The sequence below is a fragment of the Cuculus canorus genome, chromosome 3 (assembly GCF_017976375.1).
Source record: "Cuculus canorus isolate bCucCan1 chromosome 3, bCucCan1.pri, whole genome shotgun sequence".
Classification (NCBI taxonomy): Eukaryota; Metazoa; Chordata; class Aves; order Cuculiformes; family Cuculidae; genus Cuculus; species Cuculus canorus.
Window position 1 is genome coordinate 47,557,902 of NC_071403.1, and position 27,196 is coordinate 47,585,097.

A 27,196-nucleotide genomic window follows, 5' to 3' on the forward strand; every position below is an offset into this window, starting at 1 on the left:
TTGGCCTGTATCTGGATTTTGATGAACTTAAAGTATAATACATCACAAACCACAATTTCCAGTAGCTGTTACCATCACCATACAAAGAATACTACATGAATACATTATCAGTTCTTTATTGATCTCACTTCTTCTCTAGCCAAGGGATTCACATATGCTGAAATGTTTTATACCTTCAATCTGGAAATTTTTAGACTGGGCTGGCACTGTCAGTCTTGCAGACACGAGGAGTTCGCCACTGTATTGGAAGAGATCATCTTCAGGCTTTTCAGGCTGAAGAAAGGGACATACAGAAACCTGCATTACTGCAATCATCCTATTCCACATCTTTCTCACAGCTTACTTATGTTTGCAATATGTCTTCCCAATGGTCTGGATCGACAGCATTCTTCCCTCCATGACTTCAGAAGGTGATCTTTTTCACAACTTTCACTGCATCCAGCTCTTAAGATACAACTAAGCACAAAAACTAAGAATCACCTTGGCTTTCAGCTGGTACCAGTTGAACAACTGCATGGAGTTATCTTCAAAATCCCACGCTGCCAGTGGAATCACTACTTCCCCCAAGAACACCCTGTATTTGAGTGCTCCTGCGTGCCACACAGAGATCTGAAGCTGCCGACTTCCCAGCTGGGAGTATTCAATCTTGTACTGGAAAGATAAACAGCATTTAAAAACCAAGACAGAATGAATGCAGGCCCACTCTCACAAGCTGCTCAAAGGAAGCCCAGACACAGCATGGCTGAAGGCATCCGGATGTAGAACCAAGTCTTCTGACTGTGCTTTGCAATTTGCAAATTAACCCACTACTTAAATGCTAAATAATGCTCATGCAAATACCAAAAAACATTCCAGAAATACCTTGGCCTGCCTTGCTAAAGATTTTCATTATTAATTCAGAACTTTAAATAATTCTTGACCCTTTTTGCTGATTTTTTTTTTAATGTATATATTTTTGTTTTACACTCCCAGCAACATTTGGCTGCTCTGGATGCCAGTTCAAAACTGAAACACTTAACAAAGGTGCTAAAACTCCCCTTCTGGTCATTGGAGACTGGTAAACGTGATACACAGCCTACAGGTGACCTGCACCTACCTGGACTGAAAGCTGGAGGCAATGGCATGGGTGAGGACATTGCTACCTACATTTAGGCTGTGAATCACAAGCTGGGTGTAGGCTCTGGGACAAATCACCCTGGGCCCCAGTGATTCTCAAAAGCACTTCCATACCTCTCACATATGTGACTACCTGAAAGCAGGGGCCTTAATTTGCAGCTCAGTCTCACTGAGTTGGGCCGTAGTGTCGTGATGTAGTTCATTTGCACTAGCACTATGCTTTTTTGACCATTTTCTGCTAGTCTGGATGAACTAATAATTAAATTAATTTAAAAGATTTCTAACTAAAGTATTACACATTTAATGTTCATGCAGCCAGCTCCAACATGGTTCTTGCTCTATCAGTTCTGCACGACTCTGGCATTGAAAGGACTATAAGATTAGGACTAATTATTCCAACTTCAAACTTTTTTTTCCTCCCTACTTAAACCCTATAAACAGACTTCAGGATACACAAGACTTAAACACAGTACATAAACCTTTTTTTTGTTATCAAAGTTTAACAATGGTCTTTTCGAACGTTTTCCTTGTTTCACTCACTACAAATTCTTGATGTTTACACACACACCAAGAGATGTGGGTAAAACAAACTTTCACATAGTTCAAGGAGCAACAATACAAGTTTGTCCCTCTATGAACTTCTTTTCACATCTCTTCCAAGACAACAGGTTACTGAAGAACTCATCATCTTAGGTGTTATTGCAGCTCAATGATGCACATGAAAAATGGGTTTGTAGTGATTTGAGAAAAAAAAATGGAGCTGGGAACAACCAAATGAATCCCCACTCTCCTAGCTGGTGTTACGCAGCTTCGTTTCACATTTCATTAAGTGTCTGTAAAATGAGAATAACGGCTCCTATTTTCTACACACATTTCTTAAAAGGATGCAAGTAGTAATGCATTAAGGAATTAAAATCATAACTACTGTTCTGTGCTGGGATTATTAATGTTTGAAATCAGATACTACAAAGAGACAGCCTTGGCATCAGTCAAAAGGAAGCAGACAACCTTTCAGAGGTGGTAGAATCCAGTTAGCATTCAGTTATCTGCAGAGAGACTCTCCCAGTGGCACTAACAGAATGAGTATGAGTTGAAAGGGATACTTGTGCGAAATACTCACTGCTCTGCAACGTACCCAGTTCCTGAACATACAAAAGAAGTGTCTGAGTTTTTGCCACATCTCAGGACAACATTGGAATTCATTAAGAGTGTTTTGATAGACAAAGGTAGGCTCTTCTGTTGGTTTGCAATTTACCATCGTAATTCCAAAAGCATTTTCTCTTATTTGGACTGAAGAACCTAATTTTTTAAATTATTGCTGTCAGTGACTCCTTCATTTGCCCCATCAGGATGATTCCGGACTTGCATGACTGTACATTACTAGAAGAGACGTTACCATGGAAAAGCACGCTTAGTGGCACAAAATTGCAAATGGTACCTTCAAAGTCTCATCAAATTCTGGATCCACCGTGCTTTTTTGGACAGCCGTCTTCCGCTTACTCCGAGAAGATTTATCAGGAAGTAAATAAACCTTAACATAACTTGTAGATGGAGAGAAGGATACATCGAAAGTGACCAGAAGGCAAAAAAAAAAAAAAAAAAAAAAAAATCAAACTGAGAAGGAAAACTAATTAGATGAGAGGAGTTTTTTCTTAATTCTTAAACAATTTTATTGACTTTGTAATTTTCCAAGCAATAAAATGGCAATTTGTGGTTTGTATCCTTTCCCAATAAAAGCAGACAGACTATAAGGGTCCCTGTAGATAATTCAGCTGATGTGTTTCAATCCTGTTCTAATTATGGAATGGATCAGGATCTGAATAGGAATCTTTTGTTTTCATACGCTTGGCCTCTAATACAATAGCCACCAAGGAAGCCACTTTGTCAATCGTAGTGGCAGCTTTATGATGAAAACACACAGTACATTATGTGCCCCAAAAAACCCAAACCAAAACAACTTGATCAACTTTAGGACCAATGCTGCTCATTCATGAGGAAAATATCTCATTGCAAAGAACCACGTAGCAAAAAAAAAGTATAATCCTACAAATAATACATAATTCTTCATAACTCTTACAAATGTCAATTGTTCTAACAGCCACTAGAATGCAAGCAAAAGATTCTCTAAAGTGCTCAAAATGGCCCTAACATTGATTCAATGAAAACCAGTCAAGAAATTTCTGGAAGCGGAGTTGGACCAATATCAAGCACCAATGATTTCTATGCAATGCCTCTCATGTGTAGGTCACATGAGCATTAATACCTAAATACTCCCCTTCGTATAAGTTCAGTGGGCTGTGTGTGTGTTATGGCTTCAAAACTAAAGTAAGCAATAGAGAATGCTTGCTCACAGCTTGGCACAGAAAGGAGCAATTGTTCACACAATATTACATAATTTTGAACTGTACCTGTACGTATATTCAGCTATTATGATTAAACTAATTTTAAAACAGCCTCTTGATTAACTTACTGGGTAAATAAAATCAGCTGCATCATCAGTGCCGAATTTGCACATCTTCCCTATTCCTTCCAAAGTCAGGCATAAGTAAAACTATTTTTGAAAATACTTGGGTGCAAGAAGTTTTAGCCCTTGCTCTATTGCCCCAGATCAATTTAATTAAAAAGTAGCCAGTCAGAGCTCAAACCAGCCAACAAGTTAAATAGTTAAACAGGTTTTAAACATCGGTTGAAAGTCTGCTTTTCGGCAAGTGCATTAAGTGAGCACACTGACTGTACTTTTTTTGTTGGCTTCGAAACCAACAGAAATATATAAATGTAGTCCAACAGAGAACATAACATTCCCTACACGGCACTTTCCGCAACTGTTTGCCTGGCTTAATTACCAGGGGACTTCAAAAACCCTGACCCACTTCTGAAGTGTTCCCAAACTGCCCTGTTTCACAAGCTGCTGTTCCACCAAGGCTCCTTTCATCACCAAGCTCATCTTTACAAATGTCCTCCATGAGGTGTGAAATAGCCATATTCCTTCTGGGTGAAAGGCAATTTCAACTCCACAATTCCAATGTGGTCACTCAAGTGGCTATACACTGGAGAGGGGCAAATTTAGACTAGACATAAGGAAGAATTTCTTCACCATGAGAGTGCTGAGGCACTGGCACAGGTTGCCCAGGGAAGCTGTGGATGCTCCATTGCTGGAGGTGTTCAAGGCCAGGCTGGATGGGGCCTTGGGCAGCCTGATCCAGTGGGAGGTGTCCCTGCCCATCACTAGATGATCTTTAAGGTCCCTTCCAATCCAAACGATTCTAAGATTCTAAGTGCTTGCATGTGGTGTGACAGCAGGGGCAAGAACAGGTAGCTAGGTATTGTACCTGGTGATCTTCTCTGAACGAGTGCTACATGGTCAGAGAGGATCATTTATTAACAGACAAATCACCAAGGCTGAAATACTCAACCAAAAATTTCTATGGCATATCTTATCCACAGAAGTAGCTCTTTCTTCCTTTTACGATAATACATAATAATCAAACACCTCTAGATCTTAAAACATATTGCAGTATCTGAAACTTCTACTCTTATTACATAAGATGGAAGAAGTAGTACAGCAATCATCTGGGAACCCTGGATGCAAATCAGCAGATGAATTAGGAACACAACATTTTGTGTTTTAGCCACTTATGTGTTATTAGGAACACAACATTTTGTGTTTTAGCCAATTTTGTGCATTCAACTTAAGAGCTAAAATCTGAACAGCTGCTCTCAAGATCCAAAGGTGCTTGTTAGCCACACAGATATCCAGCTGCCTGATCAAAGGCAGGGAAAGAGACAATTACTAGCAGAAAACGGTCAGATTGGAATGAGCGCTGGTATGAAACCCGGATGTTTTGCAGTGTTCATATCTAAAAAGGGTCAGTATATACACTGAATGTTCTGAAAGCACCAAAGTGGCATACCATAATATAGCTATCAATTTCAATCACAACATACATAACTATCTTAAACTCAGAATATTTTCCTTATTCTTTTTCTCCTTCTCTACAAAATACTTACGGGTTACACTTTTTCTTCTTCTCTTCTCCATAAGCTAAGTTCTTGCATCCCTTGATGCGAATTTCTAAGATGGAAGCTTTGAAGATGTATCTTATGGCAAACTCTATTTCTCCTGTGATGTTAGTCTTGCCAAAATTGCCAGATTCAGTGCAAGTGCTGTTAAGACTACACAAACTCCCCTAAGAAAAGACAAACATTTGTGAAAAGTAGTTTCAGATCAAACAGGAAAAACATTTATTTCCCTCAAAGGTCAGACATGACTACAGACCTCATGTAAATCACAAAGATTTAAGGTAACCTCTATAAAACATTCTGTTGCTTACATAACACACCTGGAAATTATGACAGTAATCACAATTTATCTGCTTTGCCTTTTTCTCTTCAGTAAGCTCTCTACGTTAAGGAAATGCTTTCTTAGGTAGCTTCTAGATCTAGAAATCATCTCCAAATTAAACTGCTATGTGGCTTCCCATGAGAAAACGGGATGTGTCTGAAAGGATGAGAGTGAAAAAACCTCCAAAATCTAAGAACATACAAGACATCGAGCTCACAGCGGGGAACACTGCCAAGATGTCAGGTTCGATCATGTATTAGAGGAAACGAAAGTGGCCTTGCACATCCAGCAAATATTCTACAAGATCCTCCAATTCCATGTACCAATGACATACTCCATACTGCAGCAGACTGTTCAGGAAAGGTCAAAATATGAAGATAGCCAGATGTCGTAAGTTGGTGCATAAAGAAGCTGTTTCCTAGCTCACCTCAGCCACTTTGTTTTCCTTTCATCTACTTTTGCCTATGGCAATGCCATCCATCCACATATATAAATAACATGTGTGCCTAGCATTTACAGAGGCCATGAAAGAAGAGACTATAATCCTTTCTGTGGCCCAGCACATACACGTAACTTTATGGTGCTATCTAACCTTCACTGTAACATATTATTAACTAAATCAAAACATTATACTTCAGTCTTCATTCATCTAGAACTATATTCTTTAACGTGAGCCCTGGAAACTTTTTAATCACACCATATGTCACGAAGACGCCACTGCTGTGATTAATCCCACAGCAGCATTGCCTTAGATTGCTAAGGTATCTGTTAGATCACTCCTCCCTCTGAAAATAAACACGAACCCACACAGGACTTGTTAACCAATGAGTTCTGCATTGCACAACCCAGCAGCTAAGAGTGCAGAGTTGTATTTATAAGATCTTATCTCTCTTACATGTAAATGCTATTCTTCGTTTGTGCAGCTTGCCAAATACTCATTTTAAAATCCACACCAAGGGCTTAACTAGATTAAGGAAGCTATCTACTCCATCTTGTAAGTTCTAACATACAAACTTGACAAAAGTAGGGTCAGGTGCTTACTGAGGAAGTCACAAGAAGTGTTTTGGCCCAGCGCTTGTTGCATGTAATCTTGCTCCATCCTAGAAAAGCGTATCAGTGTAATCAACCTCTCTTGAGCTTTGTTCAGTTCTGCTCTTTCACTCACTGACATGTTTTTATTCACCCGACCAGAAAATGCTTATTTTCCACTAAAATCCTTCATGACAAAGGAATGCAAATAGATTTTTGTCTTAGCTTACATGTCCTAAAAAAGAGTTCTGCAGAAGTCCCTAAAATTTATTCCACAAGATCTCTTATTTATTGAGAGAGGTTGGATAGATGTTCTGATTAATGACGTTTGAACTGAATTTCACTACGTATGTCTGCCACCAGACAAAGAGACACATACATTCCATGTAGAGATCACTTATCCTTTTCTGTTCAATGAACGGGGATTTAGCAACAACTTAATGTATTGAACTCTTGCTGGCATGACTGGAAGCACTGCCATCTGATATTATGGAAGATACATTTTCATGGAACAGTAATCAACATCTAACACTTGCCCACAAAGGGAAGTTTAAGATGGCAGAAAATATTAATTATTAACCCTGGGCTGTCTACAGCCCTGTTCAAATCAGATTCACAAATATAATCCAAAATTATTATCATTTTGTTAGTAAATGTCAGTTCAATATCTCAGACTTAGTGCAGTAAATTACAAGAGAGCACCAAGTGTGTGTGTTTTTACTTCTCTGTCAAGTGAGCAGGATGCTTTAATTTTGATTCCCTAAAGGTCATTTTAGTTCTGTTGTTTACAATACTGGAATTACATGGATTTTTTTGGACACTTCACCCTGCTTAGCCTCATCACTAATACAGAGAAATTAGCTTCCACAGTTAATCACAGAAACTTTAAAGCATGTTTTAAATTAACTTATAACTGGCTTCCTTCTCTCTCCTTTGCAGTATTCAAAAAGCCATCTATCAGTGACGATTCAATGCCATCTTCTGAACCTATGAGCTGCTCCCCTGGCTTCTGTCACTGTCAGCTGACTCTTCATTCACTGACATTCTGACATTTGAGTTTCCACTAACATTTCCATTACCATATTCCTTGCAGAATAACAAAATCCTTCAGTTAAATGAAGTTTTAACAAAATAAGCTAGCTACTAGGTTAGAAAGAACCATGTCCATGACAGCAACCGTAATACAAAACAGGAAGAACATCGGTTGCATTTGCAAACTTCAGATGAACTTGATCTATCAATTATCCATTATTAATTGGTATATCCAGCTATCAATTATCCACTATTAATTTTGATTTGCCTTATGCTGCAAAAAGTTCACAGTGCTGCTATAAACACCGTGCCAAAGTCAGTCAGTCTTCCATCAGATAAAAATTCAAGTAGAAGTCTTACTTCCTTCTTGCAATATAATCCAAAATACGCCAGCATTTTGCACAAGGTCTAGGCTTTTATATCTGTTCCCAGTAGGCACCTGTTGCGTTGTGCTTCACCCTTCAACTTACATATTTTCTGCCTTCACAGAAAACTGCATCACTTGTGGGACTCGTTGTTATGTCTTCTTTCTCCGTGCAAATCCTTTTGGTCAGGACTTCACTGTCATTTTGGGCACCAGTGATGAGCTGTTGAAGACTGGGTGTACTTTTCATCTGTAAGAAATTCAGCAAGTGATTTTTTTTTAACTTAAGAAAAATGCCCTGATTCCTTTGGGAATGCTATCAGAAGAGAATTCAGTATATAGCTACAACTCACTCTGAGTATATAGCTACAGCTCAACGATGTCATGCAGGGTACATGTTTTCAAAGACAATGTAGTAACTTCATTTAAATGTTGACTTGCAACTCGTCTATCCCAGCTAGCAGTACATTCATTATATTCATAATTTTCCAAGATCCACATACCATCACCTAATCTAAGGACCACTACTACAGCAATTACTAACAACTAATAACAATGTACCAATAAAAGGCCTTATTACCCTTTAACAGAACAGTAGTTTCGCAAGAAAAAAAAATCTTGCTTCTAGGAAATTAAAAAAAAAAAAAGAAAATAGCATTTTGCAATACACACGCCCATGTCGACCTATGCAAGAATGAACATCAGTTAAAAGAGACTTGAAAATAGAAACAGACCCACAAGTTCTTATTTAGCTTTGATTATACCAAAAAAAAGTTTAAACTTCTGAGGGGTTCTTGACTTCGCTTTAAATAAGTCCATTTGCCTTTCCAATTTTTACTCTCTAACCAATCAGAGCAGTTAATAGAATGAAGTGCCAAAAGACTAATACATGTGGCTAGAAATATGCTGAAAATCTATTTGTAGCTCATTCTGGCATGCCACTACTCCAGGATAATACAATCTATGAAAAGTATGTTCACAGTTCCGTGGGCAGAAAAAAAGAGTGAGGTAAGACATTTTACAGGGTTAGGATCTAAGAAAACAGTATCTTAAAAATATACATATACCGTAGAACAGGGATTACCTGAAAGTCTAGAAACAATGCAGTGTGAGCAAATCAACAAAAGGATTGGGACTTATTTGCATAGAAGAAACAGATAATAGATATTTAATAGACCTCAGAAACCCTCCTGCACCATCAGAAAGCATTAAAGAATAAGGACAACAGAGGAGATAATCAATAGAGATTACTTCTGAAAAAAACAGGATGTGCAAAATCCAAACCAGTATGCTGTTGTTATAACACACAGAAATTGTTGTGTGTAATAACTGCCCTACCTTAAGAACAAAGGTAAGAATTCACTAAGCTCCCTTGTGAGAAGGAAACAGACAGAAAATGCATACTTAAAAAAACTCAAACAAAACCAAACCATCCTATTTCTCAGCAGAGAAATTGTCTTCTGCTATAGAAAAAGCTGAAACATCACTAGCTTTACTTGCTAACCAAAACACCCAATTTCAGCTACTACTTGGATCAGAAAGACTTCTCTACAGTGTTAAATAGTATATAAGTGACTGACAAGGCAACATAACTACCAGTTAACTCCATAACTACCACAAAATCTGGCATCACGTCACTTAAGCAAGACTCCTACCTAGCCAAGCTCTAACGTCCGCAGCAGCACACGTGCTGTCACGGAGCGGGAGGGTAACCCACAGCTACCAATGCACCACAAACAGCTTTCAGTGCTTGCAGGTCTCTGCTTGTTCCCACAGTGAGGCAGATATAATTGTAGTTTCTTTAATGAACTTTGTGGTTCTGATGGTGAGAGGCCCTGGGAAACATTCAATTAACTTCCTAAATCCAGATTTTACATGGCAAACATTTCTTGACATTGGATTGTTTTTCACTGTTACTTAAGTTAAATATATATATATATGTAAATGTCTTTCAACTTTAATGCAAAGGAATCTAGCACCAAACATATCACAAATTTGGGAAACTTACTTAAGAAATAGACAATACTTTCTGAAGTGGTGCCCCAGTCTTGTACCCTGCACATTCAAAACGGCAGAGTTACAGCTTTTACTTCCCAGTCTCTCCTACAAGAAAAATTCAGACTTTCTAGGGGAAAAAATACTCTTTTGATTGATTCTCTGAATCTGAAAGTTCTTTTTGGAGTGGAAATTACAACAGATTTTGTTATAAATTTGAGTAAATTATAAATTTATAAATAAATTAGTACTTTTGCCACTGAAATTTAAAATAGATTTTGTCCCTAAACTTACATCATAAATCTAACAAGGATGAAAAAAAACTACCCTTATTAAAGGCAAACAAAGAAAGACGGAAAAGAAAACAGTAAATGGAAGAATAATGTAGCAGTGACATTGACAGAGATTAAAAATTATTTTTAAAATCACAGTAAAGATATAAAAAGCCATCCCATAAATCCAGAGACAGATAAGTAAAATTTCCTTCAATATTAAAAAAAACCTAAATGGCAAAGATGACATTCACAAAAAAAAAAACCAAACCCAACAACGGCAATTCTAGCAAAAATAAAACTGCAGCTTAAATATAATCTAGCTGTTTCAAATGAAACCGAAGCTCCTTGACTCAGAGAAACAGAACCCTGACACAAACAACATTGAAATCTACCTTTCAAAATCCTTATTACAAAGGAGGACATAAATTAAGTTCTAAATCCTTAAATAGGCACTTAAAAATCCACACAAATTATTTGAAATCTCCTACTAATACATTTCTAAAGCCAAAGAATCCATATCCATCTCTTAAACATGACAGGCTGTGTGTGATAAGCATGCAATGAAGCATAGTTTAAGTTCATATCATCTCCAACTTTGATATCTTTCAATGCATTAAAAGAGCACCACTCTGCCAGTGGAATAAAGTAACACTGAAGTGTGGTTTGCCACTATGAAAGCAACAGTCTGGAAGTTAATAATCATTGTCAATTTTGTTTATAATATAATTGCATACAAAAATGTCAGAACTAACTTCACAGAGCCACAGATCTTACTTGGCCAATCCAAACCACTAGAGTCCATGTGGTCTGACTTCCTGTCTCTAACATTTATCAACATCTAAAACTCCAGAGGAAAGTGAAAAGCGTGCACTAAGGGAGCTGTGAGTAATATTTCCAATGAGGTCTGGCCCAAAGCAAAAGCTTTTCTTAACATTTAATTCATGCACTTAGCAGACCACATTTACCTCAGTCAGATGAGCGAGGCGATTCAGTAAGCCCCCACTATGTGGAAAATTGAGTATGGACAAAGTTCAGTCATCTGAGAGGTGAAGGTGTACAAAATGGAATCGCCAGAGTAACTTTAAAGCAGATACGTGACATCACCTCCAGCACAATTTGTGGAAAAACAGATGAATGGATTTTTCTCAAACTCCTCAAGAAAACACTGAAATGTAGAGACTGTAACCAAAGCAAAAGGAAAAGGGAAGTTGCCCAACAACTAACAGCAGACTACATTTCCTCCTTGCCAAGTTAAAAAGTGCTTAGAAATTGTCAGGATGGGTTTTGAATGGTCATAGCTTGGTCCTGTTCAGCAGCAAGAGGGGGAGGAGAAGGAGGACAGGAGACGGAGCACCTCCCTGCAGTCCAACAAGCACACGGAGCAGACATCAATCAGCCTCAAGAGAGTCCATGAGTGCCCAAGAGCAAAATGCCACATCCTCTCCCTCCCAGTGTCAGGGTGTTGGTAAAACCTCAGTCTAACATTTCAGCTCTGGCCTGAGATCAAGTGTGCAGACTCAGTCAAAAAAATCTAGTGAAGAATCAATGTTCTGGCCACAGTCAGTGACCACCAGCTGAGCCCTGCTCGTATAATAACAGCAAAATTCCACTGTGTAAGTCATTATCTTACAAATATTTTCCATTCCAGGAACAGCCTTTACAGCTTGAGACTGTGTACAATAATACGAATACCCTGCTTGAAATGTTGATGGCAGTGTCAGACTGGCTCCTTCTTTGCATCCTTCTTTCCATGTTCTGCCCATACTCTGTGGTTAGGAGTTGTCTGTCAGCCATATCATTCTGGGACTTAGAGATTTCTGAAGTGAAAATGAAGAGAGAAGTCACTATAATAAACATCACAAGCAATCCTGTAGATTTATAGGCTAATTCTGTAGCTTCCAAACTTTCATCCTGCAATTTTAGTATTCATGTCCCAAGACGAAGAAACAGATGGGAAGGCAGGTGCTTGCCACATTTTGTATAGCTATATTTTGCCTACCTAAATCTTTCCTGCTGTTTCAACTGGAAATGATACTCCTGGCTTCCTATCATTATAGCCACTGAAAGAAATTGTTATATGCTATCACATACAGTTCCCTTGCAGAAGTAGCTACTATAGTCCCTATATATAGTTTGATTTGGTTCAGGATAAAAGCAAGATCGTTATAGTAAGATCAAGCAACACAACATCAGAAAGTAGAAAGCAGAGCATATTGAAAAATATTTAGAAATTCATCCAAAATATGGACGAAAGGAGAGACATTACACACTCTGGTCTTAAAAAACACATATTTTTAAGAACTGAGTAGCATTCATCAACTTCAGTAACATTAGTCTTATAGGTAAGCCTATGCCCATACTTAAATGCCTGATTAAATGAGCACTTCAGTAACATCTAGTTTACTGTCAAATAAATCTGTAGGACTACAGGTCATTCAGCACACCACTTTCTGCTTCTTATTCCTCAGGGTACAGTCAGAATTTCACTTTAAAGTGAAGGGCAGCACTCATCCATGATTTCTGAAGTTAAAAGCTGGCAGGCTTAGCAGCACACACTTTGTTGTAAATCCCAGACAGTGTCTCATGATGAATTAATAACTTATAAGCGGTACATCAAATAGCTATCATATGTTTAATTCATACAGAAGAAATAAATCTCACAACATGAGCCTCTGTGAGGACCCTCAGAGAGCAGACAATGTGTCATTATGGTATTCAAAAACAATGGTGCTCTTAAGTGTGATTTTTAAAGCCACTTTGTGTTAGGGTTCTTTTTCAGCAGCAATCAGTTCTCAGATGTTTACTGTACTCTGTGTACACCATTAAGGAATCATGTGATAGATTCATAGGCAGGCTCAATTAAGTCATCTCTAACTGTAAACAAACCAAGTCTTTAAAATACACAGTGAAATCAGAGATCATAAAAGACTCGGATAAGAGGTCTAATGGGGTAGATAGATACAATTGGAGTAGTTTGACTAGCAGTAGCAGCAGAAACGTAAGCCTGCTTCACACTGTCTTAAAATGAAGATGTGACAGAACAGATTACTGTAAGAAAAAAAAAAATGATTATTCCTTTTTAACATCTATTACTCCTTTGGCTTGTCTCCCCAAATGGTCAGTAAGATGAACAGTATTCTCTAGTGTCAAGGGTGATTTTGCATTGCAAATAAAAATATAACCAGCAACTCATCTTACATTCACCAAAATGACAGCTGCTGGACTATAAACTCCTGTTGCTGCCAAACCACATTGGAACAGGAGGTAACAGCATAAAGACCAGAATGTACAGTGCTGGCACTGTGTTGCACGTGCTAGTCCTTTATCCCTGCTGCTCTCAGACATGCACACACACTGGTTCCAGTGATACCATCGGAGGCACAATGAGGTTCTCCAGGTTTATTTACTGCAATACACAAGAGCTGGGTGTATTAAATACTTCTGCAAACTAGGACATTTTTATCTAGATAAGATACAGAGTGCTAACTTTAGATACTCGTGACAGAAAGCATTTATCAGCACAGTGTCAGATTTCATTATCAGGCCAATGTGGTCTGAAAGAGCTAAATTTCTTAAGTCAGGAAGTCCAAGTCTGTAAGACTTCCTATACTTTTTAATTATTGACTTCAGTGATTGCAACAGCCTGTTATTTGCTCACAAATTAAAAGGTTCTTTCCTAAGTAAAGATGATAGCACCTGAGTGGGGTTTCACATACATCTGAATTAAGCCAACAACTTGCTGCCATCCCTCTCTGCAACCACTGCTCTGCCCTCCTCAATCCCTGGCTCCTGGACACATGGCCCAGCACCCTCTGTTGTACAAGCTCCAACATATATACCCTACCTATTTAACACACTGAACCAGTAAAAAAGTACCTATGTGTTTTGTCACAGTTTATGTTGTGCCCTTTTAATTAGCTAAATCAGTTTCCAGAGGGGTCAAGAAACACTGGTGTTAATTCAAGTCAAATAATGGCAGGGTAAGGCCAGAAACAGAGAGAAGAAAGATGTGGAGGGAGTGGGACCTTCCTTTGGGTAGCAGTGGACTATTAAATTAGCTTGCTGCAGTCCTGACAGTCTTTACCAGTAGCTGTGGGATATGACCAGACATAAAACCAACAGAAAGAAAAATAAATTATTTTGCATCCAATGCTGCGTTGCCTCAGCTGTCTGCTTCCAGGAACAAAGTATCCTATGCCACCCTGCACTAAGCTTCTGTTCAAGAGATACAACCATTGTGTCTCTGCTTCACATTAATATGCGTTCACATAGACACAACATTTAACTTGTATAGTTAAAGGAGAACAGGTCTTTACAGGATGCGTGGAAGAAGTTAAAGGAGAGACCAAACACGAGCTAAGACAAGAGTTAGGTGGAAAGGCACTAAAGCCAAACTTATTCAGGTCTAATTTGGAGTTAGATGTAAGATGAAGCTAGTAAGAAAACACTACGGTTTGTTCAAATGCATGCAAATCTGCAAGTCCCTGTAATCTTCAGAAGGCTCAGAAGTTGTTTTCCTCTGGTCACTGATGCCTTTAATTTGTTTGTCACAAAGTCTGGCTGCCCTCAGTGCAGTTAGCCTTAGAGGTGCAGACTGCCTGGAGAACATCAGGCAGCACCAGTGAATGGAAGAGACCAGAAGTACCAGAATGAAAAAACGGTGGTTAGGGCTGGCTGGCTCTTAGAAGTATATACTGAAAAAAACCACACAGCTAGAAAGACTGAGAAGGAGGAAGGAAGTCCTCTTGAAAACTGCCAGTGAATTAAAATATTAAACTCTATTTCCATCATGAGATAGATTCTTTAGCAGTACCATTTGGGGTCAAACTGTTAGATAACACCAAGATCACTGCAGTAGAAAGTGACTATTGTGCTGTACTAACATGAGTTAAACATACTGCATCTGAACACCCAGTAAGCTTAAAAGTATCATTATACAATCTTTCCACACCTATACAAGAAAGACATTCTGGATTGGTATCACCAGCTTATTGAATAACTAGCAGAATACTGAAGGAGTATTAGATGTACTTTCAGGTTGGCTCAGTCTTGGCATTAGTCACTTCAGCTATTACTCAATACTCTTTGTTTAGAACTATTTTTTTGGTCCACACTTGGGCAAAAAAAAAAAAATGAAACATTTGACTGTGTTACTGTATGTAATGACAAAGCAGTGAAAGCTACTTACTTTTTATATGTGTTGTGAGAGACAAAAACAAGTTCTCCACAGATTTATTGAAACTTTTAGACTGTCCAAGTTCCTGCAAATAGGAGATGCCAAGAGTAAGAAAGCACACAATATTTGCTCTTTTTTAGTTTCCATGATCATATATCCACAGACCACAAAACAACTGGGAGGAAAACTGGTTGGATGGCTGGGCCTGAAGAGCTGTGATAAATGGAGTTAACTCCAGCTGGAGGCCAGTTACAAGTGGTGTCCCTCAGGGCTCAGTGCTGGGTCCAGCTGCTCAATGTCTTTATCAATGACCTGGATGAGGGGACCAAATGTACCCTAAGTAAGTTTGCAGATGACACTAAGCTGGGTGGAAGTGTCAATCTGCTGGAGGATAGGGAGGCTCTGCAAAGGGATCTGAACAGGCTGGACTGCTGAGCTGAGACCAATGGCATGAGGTTTAACAAGGCCAAAAGCCGGGTCCTGCACTTGGGGCACAACAACCCTGTGCAGTGCTACAGACTAGGGGAAGAGCGGCTGGAGAGCTGCCTAGAGGAGAAGGACCTGGGGGTGTTGGTCGACAGGTGACCGAACATGAGCCAGCAGTGTGCCCAGGGGGCCAAGAAGGCCAATGGCATCTTGGCTTGTATCAGAAACGGTTTGACCAGCAGGTCCAGGGAGGTTATTCTGCCCCTGTACTCGGCACTGGTGAGACCACACCTCGAATACTGTGTTCAGTTCTGGGCCTCTCACCACAAGAAGGATGTTGAGGCTCTGGAGCATGTCCAGAGAAGAGCAACGAAGCTGGTGAAGGGGTAGGAGAACAAGTCTTATGAGGAGCGGCTGAGGGAACTCGGGTTGTTTAGTCTTGAGAAGAGGAGGCTGATGGGAGACCTTATTGCTCTCTACAACTACCTTAAAGGAGTTTATAGAGAGGAGGGTGATGGCCTCTTCTCCCAAGTGGCAGGGGACAGGACAAGGGGGAATGGCCTCAAGCTGCACCAGGGGACGTTCAGGCTGGACCTTTTTCAGGGAAGGAGTCATCGGGCACTGGCAGAGGCTGCCCAGGAAGGTGGTTGAGTCACCATCCCTGGAGGTGTTTAAAAGACGGGTAGATGAGGTGCTCAGGGACATGGTTTAGTGGTTGACAGGAATGGTTGGACTCGATGATCCAAGAGGTCTTTTCCAACCTAGTGATTCTATGATTCTAATCACATGGTAAGGCTGCAGCTCTTTGCTGACTTCTGTAGACAAATATAATACATCTGAAGACATATGTTGACATGGTTGAATTCTGTCATACAAATGTACGAAGATGCAAAGCGTTCAAAGAGTTTTCATCAAACTCCAGGTAAGCACACATTAGAATGTTTATTGAATTGCAATGGGCCTCAGGATCCAGTCCAAGATGAACTGAAATAGTGATGTAGCATGATTTCAATGAGTTCTGAGCTATGTCCTACTATTCTGTCCACTAGAAACTGTAACACAAATGCAACCATCAAATTTACTGCTTTTCACTCAGTAATGAAAGCAACACTTGGAATGATTGCTTTATAAATGACTACAGAATATCACAGGATCCTTCGATCTGGAGCAGAGCTCAGGAGATCTCAGTCCAGCCTCACTGTACTGAGGCACCAAAAACTGGATGCAGTATTCTCATGCCAAGTAGAGAGGGTTAATCACTTCCCTCAAAAACTGAAAACTAATTGAAAACATCGCTCATGACAGACTCTGACCTTTCTGTCCTACTACTAATACAGTATAAAAAAAATGACATGGGAACGTAAGGCAGCGTTTATATTGCAATATGATACTACAGCACTAGAAACAGAAATTTATTGCATTTCTGTGTCTGGCCCTTCCATATGAATGACACCCTGTGAGGTGTGTGTATGTCCATATTTAGCAAATAGGTACCTTTACCGTCACATTGCTTCCTGTCGTGGACTCGGTGAAAGGAGGCGGAGTTGGAGGTACCACAGAAATTTTACTAAAAAATCAAAAGACAATAAGCAGTGCAACAATCAATATATTAATAGACGGATGAATAATAGACCACACTCATGCACAGTATATTTATTATCTGTCTTTCCTGCAATCGAAAGATCTGAGTTGAGATCCTGTGGCTTCAAGAGTTGCAGCACAGGCTTTATTGCCTGTTTGTAAGAGTCAGAACTACCATTCTGTCTTCTCAATCTTGGGCTGCTCTAGGCAGAATTCTTAATTTAAAAAAACAGGAAGACCTAATTTAGGACAGGCTTCCTAAGCTTCTATATGGTTGGCAGTACTATGTGTGTCCTGAATGTTAAAACACGATTCCTGTGTAACACACCCCATTCGCCTCTCAGAGATGTTTTCAGAAAACAGCCATCTCTATTTACAGTACTAAAAGGATCCTTAAAACAGCCCAGAGCCGTTAGAGCCCCTTTACTGCATTCCAGTAATTTCATCTGTTATAAACAGCCCAGGTCTGTGAAAAAAAAAACCCTAACTGTTATCTGACTGAACATTATCACAGCACAATCATGGACTGGAAAGGCAGCCAGTGAATTTCCTTTTTGTGTCTCTTTTACTTTTACTACATCTAGGGGAAAGCAAGACCTCATGCAGCCCTAGTTAGGATCATATCCAGCTGACTCTAAGTTTATGTCTTCTGCAGCTATGCCTCCATAGATAATTATCATAAAATTGCAGCCAGCTCTTTGTATCTTATTTTACTTTTTTTTTTTCTCCAGAGGAGGAAAGCATCTTTTATATATTATAGTTTAAGTAGACTGTTATTTTATTATCTGCCACTGGTAATAACTTAAGTACGGTCATGCTTAGGCCTCAAGTCAAAGTATTTATTCAGTGTTAACTGAATTTTTTACTTGTTTTAAGTTTTATTAAAGTGGATGTGCCTTAACAGAATAACTTGTCTACTATTTGGCCTAAGGCTATCAAATCAGCAATATCTCCCATCGAGCAAATCATAATGCTATTGCTACTATACCAAGTAAATAATTTTGATCCCTGATAATTCAAAACTAGAGTGTACATTTTTACAGATAATGGTGCAAACATACATGCAAAAAATATAAGCAGACATAACAAAAATACTGCATGTTTTTTAATTTCAAGTAAATAAGAAACTATTACTTTAAACATAGCATTCTCTTTTGTACTTGAGACCCTTTCTCTGGATTGCTGAGAAATAAAAATGGTAATTTTTATATGCTTTTTATCATTTGTACTCCAAAAGTATTAAAATTCATTTTTCATAATAAAAATCCCACAAAGTGCTGGCTGGTTTATAACATACAACATATCACCTATACAAATTCTCGGTGTTTTTCAGACCATTTGTTCTTTTGTGAGTCTTACCTCAACTTCTGATGAGATTTCAAGATCTTTGCACCAACTGTTTCATGTCTGCCTGTGAAGGAGTGGAAAAAAAAAACCACCCAAAGGTCATTTAGCAACAACAGCAGCTACTAATGCCTATAGAAGACTTTTTAAAATTAGTGCCTTTTCAGGAACTGCCCTGTATTTACAGAAGCTCAAGTACATACAAATCAGGAGTGAAATCAACCACCACCTGACACATCAGTATATACGCCAAGCAACACATAAGTCTCTCTTGAATCACAAACTCTAACATGATTTCACCTTCCCTCTCACAGGTGACATACTCAGACCAGCTCTTCACAAGTGCTGAGGACAATCATAAATGGATGCCAACAGTCCCATTCCTGTGGGTTGCTAAGCGTCCTCAGCCTCCCGAGGTCCAGGAGGCATGTAGTGCACACACCCATTGCCTTGAAGCACACTTCAACCATAGAACTCAAACACTATGGAAAGCTTGAAAATGCATACAAGGGTAGGCATGTGGTAATCTCTCGCATCTTACAAAAAATTCTTGCCATTTTTCCTACTAGAGACCTCAACGATCATGAAAACACATGACTAGCTCAGAAACATGAGCAAGACCCTTCGCTAAGGCCACTCCTGTGGGGAAATAGCAACGATGTCATGTTTCTCACGTGAGCAGCCATATAACGTAAAGCACACCAAGGAGCAAGCACTCCAGCAGGCACAAAATGCACTTTGCTCCTGAGTGATTGCAAAAAGAAAAAAAGAGCTAAATGCAAGTAACAAATGGCCAACTGAAAATACCTGGAGTGGCTTTCATCCCTGATCATTTTTAATATAGAAAGCAGAATTCAAGCCATGCCTTGCTAAAGATGTCATTAATTATAATGTATTTCTTACATATGACCAGCAGAACTTGGTGGTAGTAGAAACAATACTCAATTTATTGATGTTACAAACTCCAAATTTAATGCCCCTTTATTAGTAAGTAATATTTGGTATCTTGATTTATTGCAGCATTAAATGATTTCTTAGATTTTTAATTTTTTTTGTCAGTAAAGGCAATCTTCCATTTTTGTGAAAATAAAATTTTTACTCTTTAGGTAGAAGCTACACAAAACTAATAAAAAGCATACCAGATTAACTTTATTTTTCCTACTCTGCAGCATCAGAATACTTCACTGTAACATGTATTTTTTCAGTTAAACTTGTTTTAGAGGGAATACTTCATCTGTGTTGTATTTTTGAATCAAAAGAGGGCACTGTCACTCCAGGCTTGAAGCCTACATAACCACAAAGGCTGCTGGGTTCCAAAGTTTGCCATTTTTAACCCCTTTAATTTTATCAGTTGGTCTAATCAAAAGGAGTTAAACAAAACACATTTCTCCCTGCAGGCTTATCTTCTGTATATCCTTAGATCTTTGTGACTTCAACAGTATTACTAATACAATAACTAAGCAAAGGCTTTAGGCACCCACAAAGCTTTGATAACACAAGGAGAGAACTCATTTATTTTACTGGAAAGAGGGACAGTCAGTACCTTGCAATATTAGATTACATGTTTGAGAACAACACAGCATTTTCCAATAACTGTGAGAGAGATTGTCAAAAATACCAGCCTTATACTGACTGAAAAGAATATGAGGGAAAATTATAAAAAATGGTTATGGAATAAAATTGTGTTTTAAAAGCCAACTAATACTTCAAAATCAGAAACTGTGTTAGCTAGAAAGGAATTCGGTAAAATATTTGAAATTCAAAATTAATCATTCTAGTGGGAAATGTAGCTCAGTTTCTTAATATGTTACCTGCTGTCTTTCATGAATACCTACTGCCCAGAATCTGCCTGATTAAGTACTTTCGTTTATAAACTTCTTCCTATTCAAGTTTCCCAAGAGAAATTTAAGGTCTAGTGCTTTACTTTTTACCAGCTATTCTTAAATCTAGATACATGCAGATACTAGAAGTGAAACTGTAATATGTAGCTACAGCCAGGCAAAGTGCAATAGTTGCCTACACGAAGCAGGGCTTCAAGGAAAAGAGGAAGGAAATCCTCTCCACCTCATTAGTTGCTGTAGGTCCAAACAAAAACTAACAGCCCCTTGGTTGGTGAAACACAAGCCCATAGGGCAATATATCCATATCCTCTATAACTTCTTTTAGGGCTTTTGCATTTTTAATTGCACTGAAAACACTGAACACAAGGCAATGGCACAGCTGACTGAAAGTGGAAAAAAAAGCATTTAGCTCTCTGCCGATTTACACCTATACATGGAGGGGATTCCATTCTGTCATTTCTTTAAGCTTAGAACTTTTTCAGGGAAAACAACTGAAGTTTTAAACTTTGGCAAACAAAGGATGCAAGATAATTTTCTTCCTACACATATATTTGAACATCTCTATATTTATTTCACGTCATTGGATTTCTCAGAAGTCTTAAACACTTATTAATTCAAATTGATATGGCCAGCAATTTTCTTATTCTTACTATTCATACAAAATAAATCACTCTTTTAAATGCATTCTGCTAGTTTACGTTCATGTTTTACTTGAGTATAGACAGATGCACTGAATGATAATTTCTGACGTATCTCTCACCAAGTGGAAGAAACATTACATGCAGCGGCAGGCTACATTCTTGGTTCCACTTAGATGAGGACTACTACACATTACAGAGCAGTTCACGGTCTGTTCCAGTGATTACCTTCTCCTGGATATTTCTTTGCACGTTCCTCAAAGAACCATTCACCAGCCTTTACTTTCACATCTCTGAAAAACAAGTAAAAGACACTTGAATCAACATTTTCCAAAGTGCATTTCTTCAAGTGTTTGATAACCGTTTAACAATCCAACAATCCTTCTTAATACTACCATAAAACTAGGATTTTGTGACTGCTCACTCCACTGACCGATTTTGCCGTGGATCCGCAAGCAAAGGATTCCTTCGCTCCATTATTTACTATTTTCTCTTTCTGGCTGTGTAGGGCTGCCCATGAAAAGCAATATCTACTGCTCTAGGCACTGCTCTGAAGACAAGAGCCCTGGGTCCACTCCAGCCTATAAAATCAACTTGCAAAACAGCCCCAGTCACTTGTGCTGACACCACTGCTTAGTCTGAGAAGCAGGAAAAGTCAGCGATAGAGGACACACGCCCAAGAACTGGGGATGGTTACCACAGAGCACCGAGTTCCACAACCCCGAGGGTGTGACAGATTCATGGTCCAACTCTCTCCATTTTGTGGAGGCTAACATCAATGACGTCCATGCCACACACAGGCATCAGGATCGCAGGATGAGAAAAGTAATTATTAACAAGTATTATATTAGACTAAATATAAATAGCTCTGTCAAGGGCAGATTTTCAGCAGATGTGACTCATGAGATTTGTTGTCTCCAACTGAATTAGACAAAGTCTGCAATCTGAACTCATCCATTACTAAAAAGGCAAAAAATCCTTCAGCTGAGGAGAGGACTCTCTGAAGTGTTCAGGTTCCAAATTATCAGCTAAATGTCTTACTAATTTTTAGGGCATATATAACAACTCTGTTCCTTGTGGATTTTCTGTTGCTTATTATAGGATGAAGTCCCACTGCAAAAATTTCCTCAGGGCAGGTACTGTTTATTTTCCTTCTACGAAATTAATCTCTGCATTAACATTCCCTCTGCTTCACTTGCTCAAAATCTGCAACAACATACAGAGAGTAAATTCCTGTAGGTCTGGTCTCCTCAACAAAACAATAATCTGTAAATAAGAGAGCTATACTGATGTCCACCAAAGGCCAGGCAACAAAACCTTTGAGTCTGTCATTTAACACACACTAAATTGAGATGTGAAAATAGATAAAGCCACTGTAGGTGGGTTTCTGTTTGTTCCTTCTGAGGCTTGATTTTAAGGCATTTTATGCATTTAAAATAGACCTGTTTGAGTAGTAAAGCAGAATATTAAAAAAAAAAATCACCATTGTGTAGCTTGTACTATTTATCGTGTTCATGAGCCTCACCATAGATCCTTGTACATAACTGAACATTAACAAGTTTGAAAATTAGGTTGAAATAAGCCTAAGATAGAACACTTATTTACTTTGGATGGAGATCTAGTAACCAATAAATATCTGAAGTTTCTGATTGCACTAGATCTTCAAGGGCTCTGCACTGGTAGTGCCTTGATTCTTATCTCCAGCCTTTCTTTTATGTTCTTCTCACTAGCCACTGTTATCTTCCTAGAGTTTAATCTCCAGTTCTGCACAAGCTCATGTGATGATTACACCACTCACAAAACCCCTCTTTTATTGTTTTAAAAGGCTGAAGAGTGTATTAAGCCAAGCTTTGGCCAAAAGTGGTACAATGAAGCTGACAAAGAATTATCCTTATCAGTTTAATTAGACTAATCTCTTTCAAAGTAAATGTCTTTCCAGGCTCCTAAAAGACAAGATTCCTTTAAAAAATACATTATACCAACTCCATTCACATAAGACATGCCTCTTCCAGGTGAAAGCTACAAATCTGTGTTAGTACTCATGGCTTTTATAAATTTCTTATCCTGTAAACAAAAAACATTCACATATCCCTGCATGCTCTTCCACAGAAGTGTTTAAGCATCTTTGTTACACACAAAACCCTGGTGTCCAAGAGAGAATCTCAGTAGTGCTGTTGCCGACAAGTTTTTTTTTTCAGGAAAATAATACTCCAGCGGTAACCAAGACTCAAAATTACAGTTGCTCAGGACTTGAAAATCAGCTCTTACATTTCTCAGTCACCCTATTTTTCCCTTACTGGGGTAAACAAAAGGCGCCGAGAAGCATTTACGACAGTGCTGCACTCCTTACTCTTCTGGAGTTTCACAGTCTTGATGTAAAGCTCACTGAAAGCAATGGAAGAAGTCTGACCAATTTTAATGCACTTTGCATTGTGACTAAAAAGATCAAATGTGCAATCTCTTTGCTATAAAGAGAATGTCGATGACAGCTGAAAATTTCCTCTACATTATCAGAACAAAAAAAAAGGTAATTTCCTCAAGAAAAAGTAAAAATGTAATTTAAATAACACTTTTCCAGTTTTACTACTAAATATCTGAAGAAGAATATGAAATAATTAAGGGTGCACAGCACTATGCAAAGCAGTTTAACAACTAGCTACTCTCTACAGGGGATTTCCACTGTAGCTACCAAATTAACGGAAACCAATTTCAAAGACGACAACAGAGGGAGGTATCTGCAGGAGGATACGGAAAGTTAACCTTTTAACCCTCCCTTTTAGTGCTTCTAGCATGAAGCACTAGCTAAATATATGCATCAAAATCTAGTAACTGCTTTGTATCAAATCTAGATGGAGCGAATCTGCCTATTTTATGTATAACTTGCAAAATAAACTGAGGATTGGGAGAATGTATTTTTAGCGATAGTTTACAAGCTATAGAAAATACAGTTTACAAGCTTCCACACTATAGAAAATTACTTCAAACTAGTAGTAGAAATTAATTTAGCTTAAAACTAATACCTTACATTTCTCGGGCATCATTTACATCTCATTTTGACATCTTAAGAAGTAGTGAAGCGGTCCATTAATCTTGTGTTAACATAAAGTTAATTGCATCCAAATCTTCAGCCTTTGTACAGGGATACATAGCATCCAGCACAGCTGTTGATTAATTTTCAAAACTATCTTTTTTTGTCTACATAATATTGTTTTTCATCAAAGGTGGAAATACAGCTAAACCATTTGGTGCAGAAAGTTTCTGATGACTGGGAGGGACTATGATAGAACACTTTGATATGAAAACTGTAACAGTACAGTAAAAGAAAGACTGTTTCCTGGAAAACAAAAAGCAAGGTGACATAATTAAAAAAAAAACCTAATTCAAAGTAAATAAACGTGAATTTCTGACCACATTTAAATGAGTCTTAATAATGTTATTAACGATTTTTGCAGCTTGTAATGATGCACTGGTTCAGTATTGAGTCAGGGTACAGAGTTCTATCTACAGTTCAGAAACTAATGACTGTTCTGTGCTTTGTCGTTAACATCTTTGTCAAACTACTTCCGGCCTAGCTTAAGAATCTGTTTTGCTAAATACAGGAAGGGAAATCCTAACTACATGAAGTATAACAAAATTCTCATCATTTTCATTGCTCCTGGGACTTCTCCCAACATTTCCATTCCACCAGAGGCTTTGTTTCATTAATTGATTGAAGCAACCAGTGTGTATCTACTGGATAACTAGCGTAAACTGGCACTTATCCAAGCCAGGAAACTTTCTTACCCATGTGCATAACAAACGGTGCATTTCCAAAGGTAGGGATTCAGGCAGATGCGACATTCAGAGCATACTCGATGACTGCACCCATTGCATACTGCACCTCTGTTCATCAATAACCCAAGCGATTTCTGACAGCGAGCACAAGATCTCTCCTGGTATTCGTGGCTTACATTTCTTGCCCCTTTCCACCGAAGCTGCTGCAGCTGCAGTTTCAGTTTCCTATGTCCCAGGTTAAAAAAAAAAAAAAAAAGAAATTAAATAGACCAAAACCCCTGTGTAAGTCACAAGCTGATACCCTGATTGTGCAATATTATTACGGGTGGGAGATATGCCCTCAAGTCTGACCTCAACTGAGGACAGTCTGGTGGCACCTACACATGGCATTTTTGCTCTGTGACTGTATGTTCTACCACATCTGTGCATACAAGCGGAGTAACAGTCCAGTATAAATAGGGTTCTGTTTGTGTCAGTTGTGCACGCTCAGGGTAGGGCATCAAAACAGTGTATGCAAAAAACCATGTATGCAAGCAATTACATATTCACATACAAAAACCAAGACTAAACTGTGCTCCCTTTCTTTAGATGTTCTTTTATCATATTTATCCAAGAATCAAATCTTCTATCAAGCAATAGTAATCATAACAAACACATCACTCAAAAGTTCAGTAAAAACTACATCAGACTGAAATAATGAAACCTCTCCCTTTCATTAACTTTGCTTCCATTACACATACCAATAATAGAGATCTGTGCTTTCAATTGTTAGCTACCTCATCAACAACTGTCCAGGATCCTCTAACCAATTCAAACTTTCTTTATAATCCTTTACTTACTTTTCACAATCATTAAATATGTTCAGTAATATTTCTATAAACATTTACAGTAAACAACCTTCAGGTGTCTACATTTAAGAGTTTAATAATTTCTAATTCTGCTACACAAATACCCTGTTTTGCATAGGGATGCAACATGACAAAGCAAAGTACAAGCTGCAAGGAAGTCCTTGCCCTAACCCTGACATAAAGCAAATAAAATGCTAGAGGATTATCCCTTATCCCTCATGACTGAGATACTTACACAGTGTGAAATAATTAGAATTCTTTTCCTAACCAATGACACCTATTGACACTGATAACAGCCCCCGAGACAGTGTGGTATGCTTGCCACCTGCTGCATGTGAGAAGGGACAGCTACGGATTCAGCACAATAAGCAGGTATCCAGTGATTCTTACTCCAGGCTTGACACAGTGTAAGTTAAATAAGCCAGCCAAAGATCTGAACATGTTCCGTGGTACCAAGACTAAATCAGCACATGATGAGAATGCTATAAGGCCTTCATAAAAACAAAATACAGGCAGCAACTGAGCTTCCTATGAAGGCTAGACATAAAATTCATCACATAAATTACTCACTGAACAACAGAGTAGTCAACAGTACAATAAATCTAAGAGGCTTTGTATAACCCTTAGACTTCCCAAAGAGTAAAACAGCATTAGCTAACAATGAAAAAAAGGAATACGTTCGGAAGGGCAGCAAAGAGGAAGAAGAGTACTTCTGAGAAAAAGGAACAGAAATACAGGAGAACGGCAGATACCTTATTCTTTCCTCTTCTGTTTTTCTCAACATCTGGTCACGGTACAAGACTTCTAGAATAGCCTCTCGTTCCATCTCCTTAAGGAAGTTCAGATTAAATTCACAGGCCATTTTCCCCAAACTTCACTTATTTTGTAGACTCCTGTCCTATGCTTCCACGATATCCAGAATGATGAATACTACTTCATAGATTGTAATGACATCTCTTACTAAGGGCCTGTGCTCTCACTTCATTGGTGACACGTTTCACTTTGTCATACCTTTGACGAGAAAAATAACTGTGTCTGTCTTCACACACATCATCATTCAATTCTCTCTGCTACTAGGGAATATAAAGAGTCAGCAGGGTCAGAGCAGTCTTGTCTTTTTCATATGAAAGAAATTCTTGTTCTTTTCTTTTGTCTTTTTTCTTTTTTGCTGGGAGTGGTTCTAAAAGAGATGAGAGCTTGCAGAAAGGTCCTAGACAAGGCTTTAACTGTCACCAGATGGAGGACAATTCCCGAGGAGACGGTATAAAGGAGTACTGGGATTTTTTTATTTTTCCTTTATTTGGTCTTGTAGGTTTGGGATTTCCAGGCCTAGGGAAAAAAGAATACATGTTATCATCTCATCTTCGCACCTCTTCAAGACCTTTCATATAGTGTGCAAAGATCACATTTGCTAT

General features: G+C 38.5%; 1 protein-coding gene across 2 annotated transcripts in view; it reads right to left on the minus strand.

Moving 5' to 3' along the window:
• Nucleotides 1-27,196, minus strand: part of SYTL3 (synaptotagmin like 3) — a 36,462-nt gene that overhangs the window by 5,170 nt on the left and 4,096 nt on the right. Inside the window, exons 2-13 of one of the 2 annotated variants that reach the window (XM_054062248.1) lie at nt 26,534-27,110; nt 24,943-25,158; nt 21,388-21,452; nt 18,696-18,747; nt 17,256-17,322; nt 15,342-15,414; nt 11,846-11,970; nt 7,990-8,133; nt 5,125-5,303; nt 2,555-2,657; nt 481-651; nt 174-273 (exon numbers count right to left, since the gene is read on the minus strand). In XM_054062248.1, the coding sequence (XP_053918223.1) occupies nt 174-273; nt 481-651; nt 2,555-2,657; nt 5,125-5,303; nt 7,990-8,133; nt 11,846-11,970; nt 15,342-15,414; nt 17,256-17,322; nt 18,696-18,747; nt 21,388-21,452; nt 24,943-25,158; nt 26,534-26,643 (1,405 nt within the window). In that variant the 5' untranslated portion in view covers nt 26,644-27,110. Of the gene's footprint in view, nt 1-173; nt 274-480; nt 652-2,554; nt 2,658-5,124; nt 5,304-7,989; nt 8,134-11,845; nt 11,971-15,341; nt 15,415-17,249; nt 17,323-18,695; nt 18,748-21,387; nt 21,453-24,942; nt 25,159-26,533; nt 27,111-27,196 lie in introns of both variants that reach the window. The other variant, XM_009563411.2, reaches the window with a different exon arrangement.